At 42.6% G+C, this 16,706-nt stretch overlaps 1 protein-coding gene across 2 annotated transcripts; it reads right to left on the reverse strand.

Annotated features, from left to right (window-relative positions):
• Positions 1–262: 262 nt before the first annotated feature.
• On the reverse strand, positions 263–16,680 carry LOC129857043 (gamma-tubulin complex component 2-like). 2 transcript variants are annotated; one of them, XM_055924944.1, is made up of 18 exons: positions 16,476–16,680; positions 15,736–15,893; positions 15,519–15,647; positions 15,234–15,410; positions 14,849–15,011; positions 13,077–13,284; positions 12,272–12,471; positions 10,959–11,148; positions 10,652–10,797; positions 10,294–10,474; positions 9,210–9,390; positions 7,319–7,491; positions 6,954–7,082; positions 6,726–6,846; positions 6,257–6,400; positions 5,907–6,035; positions 1,004–1,136; positions 263–675 (listed from the first exon to the last, which is right to left on the reverse strand). In XM_055924944.1, exons 2-18 carry the CDS (start codon positions 15,883–15,885, stop codon positions 626–628), a joined length of 2,604 nt encoding a protein of 867 aa, XP_055780919.1. In that variant the 5' UTR covers positions 15,886–15,893; positions 16,476–16,680; the 3' UTR covers positions 263–625. The 2 variants fall into 2 exon arrangements, with proteins under 2 accessions (XP_055780919.1, XP_055780915.1); XM_055924940.1 differs by having other exon boundaries at positions 973–1,136; positions 16,476–16,677.
• Between the last annotated feature and the right edge of the window lie 26 nt (positions 16,681–16,706).

The following is a 16,706-nucleotide window of genomic DNA, read 5'->3' on the forward strand; positions in this document are numbered from 1 at the left end:
CCACAATAAATGTATATAACTTTGTGATTTTTTGGGGGGGGGACCTAACTTCATTACCAATTTTCCCAAGTGGTTTCTTCTTCAGACTCCATGAAATTATGACCTCTTCCTAAATAATTTGGTCACATTATTCATTTTGTGTATGGTTTCCTAGAAACAAGGGGTGGCTCAACTAACCCTTTGGCACCCATTCACCCCTACTGTTTACTGTCCTAGGTGTTTTTTAATTATGTAAGCAAAGATGACAAAGAGAATGCTTGGGGACATTTAATATTTTTTATTGTACACAGAAAAAAAAAAAAAAAAACATGAGGTAAAAAATAAGTTACCCCTATAGAGGTCCAGGTTCTTTTACTTCTGAGAGAAATGCATACAGTTCATGGTTATTTAATCCTATGCCCCTCTTAAAAAAGGGGGAAACACCATAGAGACGGTTTCAAAACACATCAATATCTATGGTGATAGTTTCTTGAATCAAACACTAAACCATTTTATGTTTGATATGGGGAGAAATGTCATCTTTGAAGGTTTTATATGAGCAGGAGTAGGAGAAATAAATACGCATTGCTTGGGTTACCATCAAGCACACTTTGACAATGCTATGCTGCAGCCTTCTGTCTTCTCTCTATAGCCATCCTCTCAAGGCGCTCTGTGTAGAACCCGTTGAAATCCAACCTATGGAATCAAATTCAAAGCAGTTTTTACTAGGATTGTAACCATCTTAGCATATCCATTCAAGCAACTATCTATAGACCAGGAGTTTTCCACTCCGGTCCTGGAGAGCTGCGGGGTATGCAGGTTTTCGTTCCAGCCCTGCACTAACACACCCATTTCCCTTAACCAACTTCTCACAGTGTTCAGTCTGGACCATGATCAGTTGAATCAGGTGTGTGGGTGCTGGCCAGAAACAAAAGCGTGCATAGCCAGTATCTCTCCAGTACCAGAGATAGCCCTGTGCAGTAGTAGACCCACCGGTAGATGATGTTAATCATGCTGTGCTCACAGTCGTTGGTGCTGTAGACGCTGAGCTTGTCCAGCAGGTCCAGGAGCAGTGTGCTGAAGTTGCTGTCAAACTTGCTGATGGTGGCTTCAAAGCACGAGTCTGACTGCAGGGCGTCCATGTGCTCCGCTAGGAACTGACGACGGGGAACAACGACATACAGTTAAAGTCGGAAGTTTACATACACCTTTGCCAAATACATTTAAACTCAGTTTTTCACAATTCCTGACATTTAATCAGAGTAAAAATTCCCTGTCTTAGGTCAGTTAGGATCACCACTGTATTTTAAGAATGTGAAATGTCAATAATAGTAGAGAGAATGATTTATTTCAGCTTTTATTTCTTTCATCGCATTCCCAGTGGGACAGAAGTTTACATACACTCAATTAGTATTTGGTAGCATTGCCTTTCAATTGCTTAACTTGGGTCAAACGGTTCGGGTAGACTTCCACAAGCTTCCCACAATAAGTTGGGTGAATTTTGACCGATTCTTCCTGACAGAGATGGTGTAACTGAGTCAGGTTTGTAGGCCTCCTTGCTCGCACACACTTTTTCAGTTCAGCACAAATTTTCTATAGGATTGAGGTCAGGGCTTTGTGATGGCCACTCCAATACCTTCGTTGTCCTTAAGCCATTTTGCCACAACTTTGGAATTATGCTTGGGATCATTGTCCATTTGGAAAACCCATTTGTGACCAAGCCTTAACTTCCTGACCGAGGTCTTGAGATGTTGCTTCAATATATCCACATAATTTTCCTCCTCATGATGCCATTTATTTTGTGAAGTGCACCAGTCCCTCCTGCAGCAAAGCACCCCACAACATGATGCTGACACCCCCGTGCTTCACGGTTGGACACCTACAACACCCGATGTCACAGGAAGGCCAAAAAGATCATCAAGGTCAACAACCACCCGAGCCACTGCCTGTTCTCTCCGCTATCATTCAGAAGGCAAGGTCATTACAGGTGCATCAAAGCTGGGACCAAGAGACTGAAAAACAGCTTCTATCTCAAGACCATCAGAATGTTAAACAGCCATCACTAACAGCAGAGTGGCTGCTGCGAACATACTGACTCAAATCTCTAGCCACTTTAATAATTAAAAATTGGATGTAATAAATGTATCACTAGTCACTTTAAATAATGTTTACATACCCTACATTACTCATCTCATATGTATATACTGTACTCTATACCATCTAGCCTATGCCGTTCGGCCACCGCTCATCCATATATTTATATGTACATATTGTACATGTTGTGAAATTGTTACTTGTTAGATATTAACCAACAGAAAAACAACAGAAAAACATCCTATGGCGTTCTGCATTAGCATCGAACAGCCCCCGTGATATGCAACTTTTCAGGGAAGCCAGAAACCAATATACACAGGCAGTTAGAACAGCCAAGGCTAGCTTTTTCAAGCAGAAATTTGCTTCCTGCAACACAAATTCAAAAAAGTTCTGGGACACCGTAAAGTCCATGGAGAATAAGAACACCTCCTCCCAGCTTCCAACCGCCCTGAAGATAGGAAACACTGTCACCACCGACAAATCCACTATAATTGAGAATTTCAATAAGCATTTTTCTACGGCTGGCCATGCTTTCCACCTGGCTACCCCTACCCGGGACAACAGCACTGCCCTCCCCTCTGCTACTCGCCCAAGCCTTCCCCATTTCTCTTTCTCCCAAATACAGTCAGCTGATGTTCTTAATGAGCTGCAAAATCTGGACCCTTACAAATCAGCCGGGCTAGATAATCTGGACCCTTTCTTTCTAAAACTATCTGCTGAAATTGTTGCCACCCCTATTACTAGCCTCTTCAACCTCTCTTTCGTGTCGTCTGAGATACCCAAAGATTGGAAAGCAGCTGCGGTTATCCCCCTCTTCAAAGGGGGGGACACCCTTGACCCTAACTGCTACAGACCTATATCTATCCTACCCTGCCTTTCTAAGGTCTTCGAAAGCCAAGTCAACAAACAGATTACCGACCATTTCGAATCACACCACACCTTCTCCGCTATGCAATCTGGTTTCAGAGCTGGTCATGGGTGCACCTCAGCCACGCTCAAGGTCATAAACGATATCGTAACCGCCATCGATAGGAAACAATACTGTGCAGCCGTATTCATTGACCTGGCCAAGGCTTTTGACTCTGTCAATCACCACATCCTCATTGGCAGACTCGACAGCCTTGGTTTCTCTAATGATTGCCTCGCCTGGTTCACCAACTACTTCTCTGATAGAGTTCAGTGTGTCAAATCGGAGGGTCTGTTGTCCGGGCCTCTGGCAGTCTCTATGGGGGTGCCACAGGGTTCAATTCTTGGACCGACTCTCTTCTCTGTTTACATCAATGATGTCGCTCTTGCTGCTGGTGATTCTCTGATCCACCTCTACGCAGACGACACTATTCTGTATACTTCTGGCCCTTCTTTTGACACTGTGTTAACAACCCTCCAGGCGAGCTTCAATGCCATACAACTCTCCTTCCGTGGCCTCCAACTGCTCTTAAATACAAGTAAAACCAAATGCATGCTCTTCAACCGATCGCTGCCTGCTCCGGCCCGCCTGTCCAACATCACTACTTTGGACGGCTCTGACTTAGAATATGTGGACAACTACAAATACCTAGGTGTCTGGTTAGACTGTAAACTCTCCTTCCAGACCCACATCAAACATCTCCAATCCAAAGTCAAATCTAGAATTGGCTTCCTATTCCGCAACAAAGCATCCTTTACTCATGCTGCCAAACATACCCTTGTAAAACTGACCATCCTACCAATCCTCGACTTCGGTGATGTCATTTACAAAATAGCCTCCAAAACCCTACTCAATAAATTGGATGCAGTCTATCACAGTGCCATCCGTTTTGTCACCAAAGCCCCATATACTACCCACCACTGCGACCTGTACACTCTCGTTGGCTGGCCCTCGCTTCATACTCGTCGCCAAACCCATTGGTTCCAGGTCATCTACAAGACCCTGCTAGGTAAAGTCCCCCCTTATCTCAGCTCGCTGGTCACCATAGCAGCACCTACCCGTAGCACGCGCTCCAGCAGGTATATCTCTCTAGTCACCCCCAAAACCAATTCTTCCTTTGGACGCCTCTCCTTCCAGTTCTCTGCTGCCAATGACTGGAACGAACTACAAAAATCTCTGAAACTGGAAACACCTATCTCCCTCACTAGCTTTAAGCACCAGCTGTCAGAGCAGCTCATAGATTACTGCACCTGTACATAACCCATCTACAATTTAGCCCAAACAACTACCTCTTTACCTACTGTATTTATTTATTAATTTATTTTGCTCCTTCGCACCCCATTATTTCTGTCTCTACTTTGCACTTTCTTCCAATGCAAACCAACCATTCCAGTGTTTTTTTTAGTTTTTATTTTACTTGCTGTGTTGTACTCACTTCGCCTCCATGGCCTTTTTATATTTTTATTTATTTATACATATATCTGTTTGCCTTCACCCCCCTTATCTCACCTCACTTGCTCACATTGTATATACTGTAGACTTATTTTTTTCACTGTATTATTGACTATATGTTTGTTTTTACTCCATGTGTAACTATGTGTTGTTGTATGTGTCGAACTGCTTTGCTTTATCTTGGCCAGGTCGCAATTGTAAATGAGAACGTGTTCTCAATTTGCCTACCTGGTTAAATAAAGGTTAAATAAATAAAAAATAAAAATATTACTGCACAGTTGGAACTAGAAGCACAAGCATTTCGCTACACTTAAATTAACATCTGCTAACCATGTGTAATAACCAATAAAATTTGCAAAATTTGTTCGCCTCCCCCTTTTTCCTCCAAACATAACAATGGTCATTACGGCCAAACAGTTATATTTTTGTTTCATCAGACCAGAGGACACTTCTCCAAAAAGTACGACCCTTGTCCCCATGTGCAGTTGCAAACCGTAGTCTGGCTTTTTTAATGGCGGTTTTTGGAGCAGCACTTCCTTGCTGAGTGGCCTTTCAGGTTATGTCGATATAGGACTCGTTTTACTGTGGATATAGATACTTTTGTACCCGTTTCCTCCAGCATCTTCACAAGGTCCTTTGCTGTTGTTCTGGGATTGATTTGCTCTAGGAGACAGAACGTGTCTCCTTCCTGAGCGGTATAACGGCTGCGTGGTCCCATGGTGTTTATACTTGGTTACTATTGTTTGTACAGATGAACGTGGTACCTTCAGGCATTTGGAAATTGCTCCCAAAGATGAACCAAACTTGTGGAGGTCTACAAGTTTTTTTTCTGAGGTCTTGGCTTATTTCATTTGATTTTCCCATGATGTCAAGCAAAGAGGCACTGAGTTTGAAGGTAGGCCTTGAAATACATCCAAGGGTACACCTCCAATTGACTCAAATGATGTCAATTAGCCTATCAGAAGCTTCTAAAGCCATGACATTTTCTGGAATTTTCCCAGCTGTTTAAAGGCACAGTCAACTCAGTGACTTACTGGAATTGTGATAGTGAATTATAAGTGAAATAATATGTCTGTAAACAATTGTTGCAAAAATTACTTGTGTCATGCACAAAGTAGATGTCCTAACTGACTTGCCTAAACTATAGTTTGTTAACAAGAAATTTGTGGAGTGGTTGAAAAACTAGTTTTAATGACTCCAACCTAAGTGTATGTAAACTTCCGACTTCAACTGTAGGTAAAGACATTTTTCTGATTGGGATACAGTAATGTTATATTTGATAGATCGTACTTGAGACAGAATACAAAATGTCCATTGACATCATTACGATACTATTGTATTTGGTTGTTGTTCTATGTAACATACCCAGGCAAAACCCATGTCATACTTTGACGTTTTACCTTTGAAAGCCATGCTTCAAGTTGTTTATAGTAGTGAGTATCTGCTGCAGTTGAGTGAGTATATGTGTAGTTACCTTGGAGGTGAGCCTCTTCTTCTCTTGCTCCACGGTGCGTTCGCTCTGGGTGGGAGGACCCTCCATGGTGCCGTGCTCCAGAGACAGGCGGTTCATCTCCCGGTCCAGCTTCATGCTCTGGGTGAAGCGCTACACCAGGAAATAGACACACATTTAATAAGGATCAGCAGTGAGACACTGTATAGTCACACTGGGGGGGGGGGGGTATTGGGCTACATATCACAATACTTCTAATGTGCATGAGTTGCATGTATTTGTATTTAATTTAAATACAATACCATTACGTGTAAGCTACAACAAGCTGCCTTGACATTCCCAGTTTTTGTAGTTTGCGTTCCACATCCACTAACCTGCATGCAGTTGGTGAACATGACACACACGGACATGAGCTTGGAGAAGATCTTGAGCAGCTCTGGGTTGGTCAGCATGCAGTCCTTCAGGCAGTTGTCCAGGAAGCTGGTGTGATGACACAGCACGTCATCTATGTTGGAGGCCTGAGAGAGACAAGATGGACTATATTAGGGCATTTCTGGTCAATGCAGGGCGTGGCATGGTTATGACAGTGTGCACTAAACTGCAGCATGCAGTTATTAGGAGCATTTTAAATTAATGTAATATTGAAAATGGGGACTGGAAAAAACGTTTGACCGCAACAATCTTAGGTCAAAGCAAAGTAAAGGCTTGTGGCTGACATTTGTAATGGATGCCAATCTACGACACCAGGCACAGAACAATTACGCCACAAGTAGCTATAGGCTGATACATGATAGCACTGAATGCTATCAAGGTGAGGAGCAGCCTTGGTTCCTTTCCACTCACAGATTTCAGGTTGTTCTCCATGATATGCCAGGTGGGCTCCATGACTTCAAACATCATGTAGTACTGGATGTTCTGGACAAAGTTCAGCATGCGCTGTCTCAGGGCAAACGCTGCTGCAAACCTTCAGGGAGGAGGAAACCAGATATAGCAGGTTCTAATATGAGCTTAGGAAGTTGGCACTAAGAGGAACAAACGAGGAAGTCAAGTGAAGAAGTTTCGTCAACTCACCACTTGGCCCTGTGCAAGGCGTACTGCTTGGCTGTTTTGTTGCTGATCCACACGTTGCACAACAGCCTCTCGACATGTTTGCAGTAAAAAATGTGACGGAATAGCATCTGGTATCTCGTAAGCGCTTTCCTAGAAAAATACAAACTCTGAATCAGAACACATGGTTATAGTATTGGCATTTTGCATGCCCTGGGTCACCGGCGGGGGGGTTGTCAATAGATTGAGAAAAGCTACATTAGGGTAGAAAAGTACACATTTTTTATTTTAATCTCATCTTCAAGTGAGCTTTTTTTAGCCTTCATTTAACCAGGAAGTCATACCGAGGTCAGAAGACCTGGCCCTGAATATAGCCCCAGTGTACCGACCTGTTGATGATAAGTGACAGTGGCCACTTGACGATGTAGTCGAAGGAGAAGGCCTCCAGGCCGCTGAGGGCCACCTCGGTGGGGTCGGCATTGATGATGGCCTTCTCCTGCTTGGTCTCGATGGCCAGTACCCGCAGCAGTTGGGTGATCACATCATGTGGCATCAGGTCAATCTGGGAAACAGGACCAGAGGGTGAGTGGAAGAGTTCAGAGTGACACCCCTCCCAAAAGAGTCACATTACATACCAGTTGTTTAACTTAAGTCTTTTATATGTATACCCTATAGATCACAATTTCCCCTCTCCCAAAAATATATTATGGATCCCTATCCTGGAGTCCAGCAAAATTAAGGCAGTGAACAGGGTGAACAATTTGCGAGGTGAACAGGCCGTGGCTCGGGTGGCTGAGGTCCTTGATGATCTTCTTGGCCTTCCTGTGACACTGGGGGCTGTAGATGTCCTGGAGGGCAGGCAGTGTGCCCCCGGTGATGCGTTGGGCTGACGGCACCACCCTCCGGAGAGCCCTGTGGTTGTGGACAGTCCAATTGCGGTACCAGGCAGTGATACAGCCTGACAGGATGCTCTCAATGGTGCATCTGTAGAAGTTTGTGAGGGTCTTCGGGGGCCAAGCCGAATTTCAGTGATGTGAAAGGTTGTGCACGCTGAGGAACTTGAATGACCCTCTCCACTGCGGCCCGTCGATGTGGATCCTGGCACCACTCTGCCAGGGCTCCCACCTCCTCACTGTAGGCGGTCTCATCGTTGTTGGTAATCAGGCTTACCACTGTTGTCGTCAGCGAACTTGATGGTTGAGTTGGAGATGTGCGTGGCCGGGCAGTCATGGGTGAACAGGGAGTACAGGAGGGGGATGAGCACGCACCCCTGTGGGGCCCCTGTTGAAGATCAACGTGGCGGAGGTGTAGTTGTCTCCCACTTTGCTCAGATATCATATTAAAAACATTTCTCTCCACTCTATGGCAAAATGTGTAGAATTGCAGAAAATGTACTCTAAAGCTGCTTACGGCACCCAAAAGGCTAGGGCCGGCTCTGACTGCATGTGTGGTTATGGATGTGGGTACGCAGACCCGTGAACCACGGCGGCCCCTCATGATGAGTTCAGATCTTTGGTGACCCCCACCTCCATCAAAGTTGCCCATCCCTGCTATACAATTGTGATTCTGCCCCTCAGCAATTTTCTATTACTGTGCTAGAGTGCAGCTATAAGAAATGGTCTAATGCAGTAAACAGCAATGGTCGCACCATTTGAATAACAAGATAATAAATGACTTCAGATTCACCTCAAAGTAGTCAATAGTGCCCCCAGCTGCTGTAAGCAAACATTAATATTCTCAGACTTATTTTGGGAAGGTTACGCGAGCCTATTCATCATAATGCATGCATGAAAGGATATTTAAAATCATACCGTGTAGTATGTATTTAGGTCATGATGCTTGAACTAAACCCATTTATAGAACTGAAACTGAATGAATAAGGTAACCACTAGATGGTGCTGCTGTTATCAAGATAGCATAAATTCCAGACTGGTACTCATCTAGGATATTTAATCAATAAGGTCAGAGGGGTTTGATATATGGCCAACATACCACAGCTAAGAGCTGTTCTTAGTCACGACGCAATGTGGAGTGCCTGGATACAGCAGTCTAAGGCACTGCATCTCAGTGAGGCGCCATTACAGACACCCTGGTTTGAATCCAGGCTGTTTCACAACCGGCCGTGATTGGGAGTCCCATAGGACGGCACACAATTGGCCCAGCATCGTCCGGGTTTGGCCGGTGTAGGCCGTCATTGTAAATAAGAACGTCTTCTTAACTGACTTGCCTAGTTAAATAAAAGTTACATTAAAAATAAATAAAAACCCGGTTTATAATTACCTTCAGGTCATCTTTAAATGGGTCTGTGTTAGCAGTACTCATCCTCAGAGCCAGCTCTAGCAAGGCCTCCAGTCTGGGAGGGACAATGTCATCCACTGGCTTTTTCAGCTCCTCTTCTGTCAGATCCATGAAATGGACAAAGAAATCTCCCTTGTCCATTAAGAAGTAGTGCTTGATTGACCTAGGAAGAATACATATTTTAGCATACAACTGAACAACAGCTTCTCCCTCAATGTGAGCAAGACAAAGGAGATGATCGTGGACTATAGGAAAAGGAGGGCTGAACAGGCCCCCATTAACATCGACGGGGCTGAAGTGGAGCGGGTCGAGAGTTTCAAGTTCCTTGATGTCCACATCACCAACGAACTATCATGGTCCGAACACACCAAGACAGTCATGAAGAGGGTATGACAACACCTTTTCCCCTTCAGGAGACTGAAAAGATTTGGCATGGGTCCCCAGATCCTCAAAAAGTTATACAGATGCACCATCGAAGAGCATCCTGACCAGTTGCATCACCGCCCGGTATGGCGACTGCTCGGGATCTGACCGTAAGGCACTACAGAGGGTAGTGCGTACGGCCCAGTACTTCACTGGGGCCAAGCTACCTGACATTCATAGACTGTCCTCTCTGCTACCGCACGGGAAGCTGTACCGGAGCGCCAAGTCTAGGACCAAAAGGCTCCCTAACAGCTTATACCTCCAAGCCATAAGATTGCTGAACAATTATTCAAATGGCCACCCAGACTATTTACATTGACGCTCCCCTTTGTTTTTATACTGCTGCTACTCGCTGTCTATTAGCTATGCATGGTCACTTTACAAATGACCTTGACTACCCTGTACCCCTGCACATTGACTCGGTACCGGTACCCCCTGTATATAGCCTTGTTATTGTTATGTAATCTACTTGTGTTACTTTTTGATTTAATTTTTTTTACTTTAGTTTATTTAGTAAATATTTTCTTAACTCTATTTCTTGAACTGCATTGTTGCATGTGACAAAAACAATTTAATTTGAGCATACCAAATCAGAAATAACCTATCAAACTTGAATGATCTATTTATTGTTGTTGTTGTTTACCTAAGGCGTGCGACCAGCTCCTTCTCCTCCATCAGGAAGTCTAGGAGGACCTTACTGGCATAGTAGTATGATTTTTCTATCTGCTCCACGTATGCTCTCTCCTTGAGAGTGTAGAGGATCTCCTTAGCATCGGGACAAGTCACGTCCCGGCCACACTCTCTCACCACGTTGAGGTACTTCCCTATAGAACAGGATAAGAACATAAAAAAATAAAAAAACTCCACTACAAATGATCAGGACCTTGATACTCCTTGTTTTCTACACTATAAGAAACACTGTGAATTGCACTGGCCATGGTCAGGATGCACTAAAAGGGTGATCTGAACAAATCTGATGTGAACAGTATGATGCGTCTTACCTGTACTTAAAATTTTGTCTGCCATTTTCTGAAGAAAGGATGGAATTCTGTGCTGCACGATTGTGTACCGCTGATCCCAATACTTGTCGTTGTAGTCCTCCTGGATCTTCTCTTTCTGTAGCTCGTGCTCTTCAACCATGAATTCACTATGAAGACAAAATAAATCACCAAAACATGAACAAAACTAACTAAATGTGTGAAAATCTAAATTGCCATAACTCATGTCCAAGTCTGTGACATAATAGAGAAGTACCTATTTGATTAAAATGTGGGAAATTAGTTGCGCGACAACAAAAAAAAACAATACCTGTAAGGGTCCTTGATGATGCCTCTATAGATCCATTTCTCCAGTATCTCAAAGTAAGGCACACTAGCTGCTTTCGTGAGGTAGAGGCACAGTTCCTGGGCTTGACTGTCTCCAGTGTAGTTGAAGGTACGATCGTGAAGGAGGCTCAACGTCGACCCACCCATGCAGTCTCCTTTGTCCACCGAGGAGGCTTTGAGAAACAGAACATGCAACCCACTGATTTATCTTTTTTACTAGGAGCACTTTTTACTTTGGGCAGTCTGCAACAACATACCACACATGACCGTCACATCCTCATAGACCACAGGACAAGACAATAATCGGCATAACACCTCTGACAGATCTATCTAAAAAGCAATAATACAATTGAATGTCCAAAAGTGCAATGCAAATATAGCTACTAACCAACCAGAATATATATATGATTGTGTGTATGTATGTATATGGAATCAACAAATTCCACATATTAACTTTTAACAAGGCACACCTGTTAATTGAAATGCATTCCAGGTGACTACCTCATGAAGCTGGTTGAGAGAATGCCAAGCGTGTGCAAAGCTGTCAAGGCAAAGGGTGGCTACATTGAAGAAACTAAAATCTAAAGTATATTTTGATTTGTTTAACACTTTTTTGGTTACTACATGATTCCATGTGTTATTTCACAGTTTTGATGTCTTCACTATTATGTTAAAAATAAAAAAAATAATAAAAAAAACCTTGTAGGTGTGTCCAAACTTTTGACTGGTAATGTATATATATATGATGCATAAGGATCATACACTGGGTGTATAAAACATTAAGAACACCTGCTCTTTCCATGACACAGACTGATCAGGTGAATCCAGGTGAAAGCTATGATCCCGTGTTGATGTCACTTGTTAAATCCACTTCAAAATCAGTGTAGATGAAGGTGAGGAGACAACTGAAAGAAGGATTTTTAAGTCTTGAGACATGGATTGTGTATGTGTGCCATTCAGAATGCCTTTGAATGGGGTATGGTTGTATGTGCCAGGTGCACCGGTTTGTCAAGAACTGCAATGCTGCTGGTTTTTTCATGCTCAACAGTTTCCCCTGTGTATCAAGAATGGTCCACCACCCAAAGGACATTCTGCCAACTTGACACAACTGTAGGAAGCATTGGAGTCAACACAGACCAGCATCCCTGTGGAACGCTTTTCATGCCCTGACAAATTGAGTCTGTTCTGAGGGCAAAGGGGGCATGTGCAACTCAATATTAGAAAGGTGTTCCTAATGTTTGGTATACTCTGTTTATATATACGATTTATTGTATTGTATGATCATGACAGCTTTACCAATGGAGGCTAGGATCTCCATGGTCCTCATGGTAGGCTGGATGTAGAACCAGAGCTTCTGCAGGGAGAGCATGCCCTGCCTGTGGAGGTGCTCCAGCTGGGTCACCAGGATCAGGTACTCCTTCATCAGGGTCCTCATGGCCGCCGTCAGGGCGTGGTTCACCTGGCCGTACTCAAAGGACGACTTCTCCTCAGTGAAGCTGCCAGACATAAACACAGCCAAACTGTTATACCAGACAAAACACAAACAAATTGTTTGACAACGCAAGCCACATGATACATCTCCAGATGGTGTAAGGATCACAACTTGAGTCCCGCAGAAACAAAACAAAGTTAAGTATCTAGACTGAGTGTACAAATGATTAGGAACACCGGCTCTTTCCATGACAGACTGACCAGGTGAATCCAGGTGAAAGCTATGATCCCTTACTGATGTCCCTTGTTAAATCCACTTCAAAATCAGTGTAGATGAAGGGGAGGAGACAGGTTAAAGAAGGATTTTTAAGCCATGAGAGGGTGGTAGTAGGTGCCAGGCGCACCAGTTTGTGTCAAGAACTGCAACACTGCTGGGTTTTTCACACTCAACAGTTTCCTGTGTGTATCAAGAATGGTTCACCACCCAACCGTGGGAAGCATTAGTCAACATGGGCCCGTATCCTTGTGGAATGCTTTCGACACCTTGTAGAGCCCATGACCTGACTAATTGAGGCTGTTCCGAGGGCAAAAGAGGGGTGTAATTCAATATTAGGAAAGGCCTTAATGTTTTGTACACTCCGTGTATATTTCCTTGTTAAAGTTCACTCACCGTGTTATAGTAGAGTAGTATGAGGCGACTGGTAGTATCCTATTGACCAGCTCCTTGATGGACATGTCAAGGCTGGGGTCAACAATGAAGGAGCGGTTCTGCCTCCCGAGGACAGGCTGGGCTGTGATGTCTCTGCCATCCACACCGATCAGCACAAACAACAGATCATCAACCAAAGCCTGCTCCTGAGCTGGCAGGGACATTGTACCTGATCATAAAACACCAAAGAGATTTGAGGTACATTTTCACACATTTTGTTATTGCATACTGTACATAAAAATGAGCAGTCACTGCCCTCAGAAAGAATTCACACCCCTTGACTTTTTCCACATTTTGTCATCTTGCAGCCTGAATTTAAAATGGATTAAATAGAGATGTTGTGTCACTGGCCTACACACAATTCCCCATAATGTCAAAGTGGAATGTTGTTTTTAGAAATTGTTACAAATGTATTAAAAACAAATAGCTGAAATGTCTTGAGTGAATAAGTATTCAACCCCTTTGTTATGGCAAGCCTAAATACGTTTAGGAGTAAAAATGACTTAAAACAAGTCCTATAATAAGTTGCATTGGCTCACTCTGTGTGCAATAATAGTGTTTAACATGATTTTTGAATGACTACCTCATCTCTGTACCCTACAATACACCATACAATTATCTGTAAGTTCCACAGGCGAGTGAGGGGAAAAAAACGACATTGAAAATCCCTTTGAGCATGGTGAAGTTATTAATTACACTTTGGATGGTGTATCAATACACCCAGTCACTACAAAGATACAGGCGTCGTCCTTCCTAACTCAGCTGCCGTTGAGGAAGGAAACCGCTCAGGGATTTCACCATGAGACCAATGGTGACTTTAGAACCGATAGAGTTTATGGCTGTGATAGGAGATTACTGAGGATGGATCAACAACATTGTAAAAAATGTAGCAGAGCAATTCACTTTATGTCCTGAATATAAGTGTTATGTTTGGAGAAAATCCAACACGTTACTGAGTACCACTCTCCATATTTTCAAGCAGAGTAGTTGCTTATGTTATGGGTATGCTTCTAATTGTTAAGGACTGAGTCAGTTTTTCTGGATAAAAAAGAAACGTAATGGAGCTAAGGAAAGCCTGGTTCAGTCTGCTTTCCATCAGACACTGGGAGATGAATTCACCTTTCAGCAGGACAATGACCAAAAACACCAGACCAATTATACACTGGATTTGCTTACCAAGAAGACCGTGAATGTTCCTGATTGGCCTGACTTAAATCTGCTTTAAAATATATGGCAAGACATGAATGGTTGTCTAGCAATGATCAATAACCAATTTGGCAGAGCTTGAGTAATTTATAAAATAATAAATGTGCAAATATTGTACAATCCAAGTGTGCAAAGCTCTTAGAGACTTACCCAGAAAAACTCACAACTAATCGCTGCCAAAGGTGATTCTAACATGTATTGACTCAGGGGTGTGAATACTTATGTAAATTTTATATTTCTGTATTTAATTTTCAATAAATTAGCAAACATTTCTAAAAACATGTTTCACTTTGTCATTATGGGGTATTGTGTGTAGATAGGTGAGAAAAATAATAAATTTAGAATTCAGGCTGTAAAAACAATGTGGAATAGATCAAGGGGTATGAATACTTTCTGAAAACACTGTATGCTAAAAACAATGTGGAATAGATCAAGGGGTATGAATACTTTCTGAAAACACTGTATGCACAAACTTCATGAAATCTATCAAAATGTGTCAAAGTGAGACATATGAAGAACATTCATACCAACGGCCACTGCTGGGTCTCCTCCTGCTGGTGTGGCACCGGTGATGAAGTCCCCAATCAGAGCAGGCCGGTCATACACCCAGTTTGGAAACACTGGGTTGGGCTGAGTGGGGTTCTTTTTGTTGTGTCTGTCCCTCAGCATCTTTCGTGTGACTTCAGCCGACTGTAAAGATGGAGGACAAGTAGTAGAACTTACAGATGTATTCAACTCTAGCCTTTTCAAAACTATTTGGTCCGGCCCACTTGAGGAGTCTTTTCTGACTACATGACTTCACCAGGAAAAACTCCAGACCTTAGTTTACAACTATGTAACAGACTATAAAAAGGGCCAGAAAATATCCTGTCCCTAATTATAAGTATCCTTTAAAATTATGTGAGTACACACCTGGGGCACGTTGGAGCAGGCAGTGACGTTTCCCAGCTTCTTGCGCAGCTCTTCCAGTTCCTGCATTGACATCTTGGTGCTGGTTGGAGGGATAGCAAAGGTTGTGCTTGTACTTGATGTCACATTACCAGATGCTTCAGACCTTTCTTTGGCATTCTGTTGCAGACATTGGAGCGTCTGGAAAATATTAACACACAACACATTGTTATTGGGACATAATACTGTACTGTAAATTAAACAGTGTAGGAATTGTCAGCATCTGAGTAACATATGCAAAATGATTACCTCTTTGTCCTCGCTAAGCTTTGATAGGAGGTAGACCAGTGGGTCCAGGTTGCGGACATTTTTTGACTTGAGCTCATCATATTTCCGTAGGAAGTCCTCTGGCGTCTTTGAATACTCTACTATTTTGACCTGAGAATGAAAGTTGAATTAGTCAAGGATATAGGTAGAAAGAGAATAAACCTTTACAAAATTTGCCAATAATTTCCCCATCAATCACCTTTGCACTGTGTGCAGACACTGTTGTGGTGACATATGGTGTCCTGTTCTTCTGCAGTAAATCAATATACACTTCTGCTCCATCACCTCCTCGCACATGAAGCAGACTGAGCAGCTCGTTGACGTCATGATGTATTCGAAACTCACTCATGGCTAAGGCTGTTGAAATAAGAAAGGGCAATAACTAAATAATCAATCCTCTGTCAAGTTCAACTCTAACAGTTAGCTTATTAGTTTAATAATGTCAGTTAAAAGTTAAAGCATGCAAATGTATAACTGAATGTGGCTGATTGCTATCTATCAATATGTCCCTGCCCTCCACCCTCGTATTGATGTTGCAGCTTCTCTGGCCACATAAGGACACAACTGATGATGCTTTAGATTCTAGTGGCTGCCCTTTCTGGCTTTTGTATAACGAATTGAGTTGGCTAGACCACATAGCTTGCTAGCTAGTTAGCCTTTTCTACGAGAACATTATTAAACTAACTGTTATTTTCTTAACTAGCTAGTTATGAAGCTAGCTCGATGGTCTTCAAATTGACACAATTTGGTCGAGCTACATTTTTAGCAAGCAAGCACACTACCTAAACTACTAGAGTAGGGTCTGAAAATAGAGCTTGCTAGCGAAAATTGTATCTACCTGGTTACCTATATAAACGGAATCTTGAAATTGATTATCTGGAAACACTTAGCAAGTAAAGGATGATTTTTAAAAAACATGAAAAATTGATAGCACATTACCTGAAGCTTCTGTTGACTAACAAGCAGTTACCGCCAACTGTCAACCGGCAACACAACATGTACTGTTTCAGATTTTCATAATAAATGTTTTAGATTAAAATAAAATTTAAAAGTGCTTAATATAAGGAGATTTACAACATCAACAGAGAACACATTTTTTATTTTAAATACTAACTATAGTATGACTGAAAATAACACTTATATTTAATCAATTAACTCTTATTTTGGAGG

Source organism: Salvelinus fontinalis, chromosome 1 (genome assembly GCF_029448725.1).
Source record: "Salvelinus fontinalis isolate EN_2023a chromosome 1, ASM2944872v1, whole genome shotgun sequence".
Lineage (NCBI taxonomy): Eukaryota > Metazoa > Chordata > Actinopteri > Salmoniformes > Salmonidae > Salvelinus > Salvelinus fontinalis.

Coding starts and splice junctions, on each gene's coding strand:
- LOC129857043 (XM_055924940.1), bottom strand. CDS start 15,885: ATGAGTGAGTTTCGAATACATCATGACGTCAACGAGCTGCTCAGTCTG. Junction 11,149..12,271: donor GGAGATCCTAGCCTCCATTG/GTAAAGCTGTCA, acceptor TGTTTCTCAAAG/CCTCCTCGGTGGACAAAGGA. Junction 6,401..6,725: donor TGGAGAACAACCTGAAATCT/GTGAGTGGAAAG, acceptor TGTCTCTCTCAG/GCCTCCAACATAGATGACGT.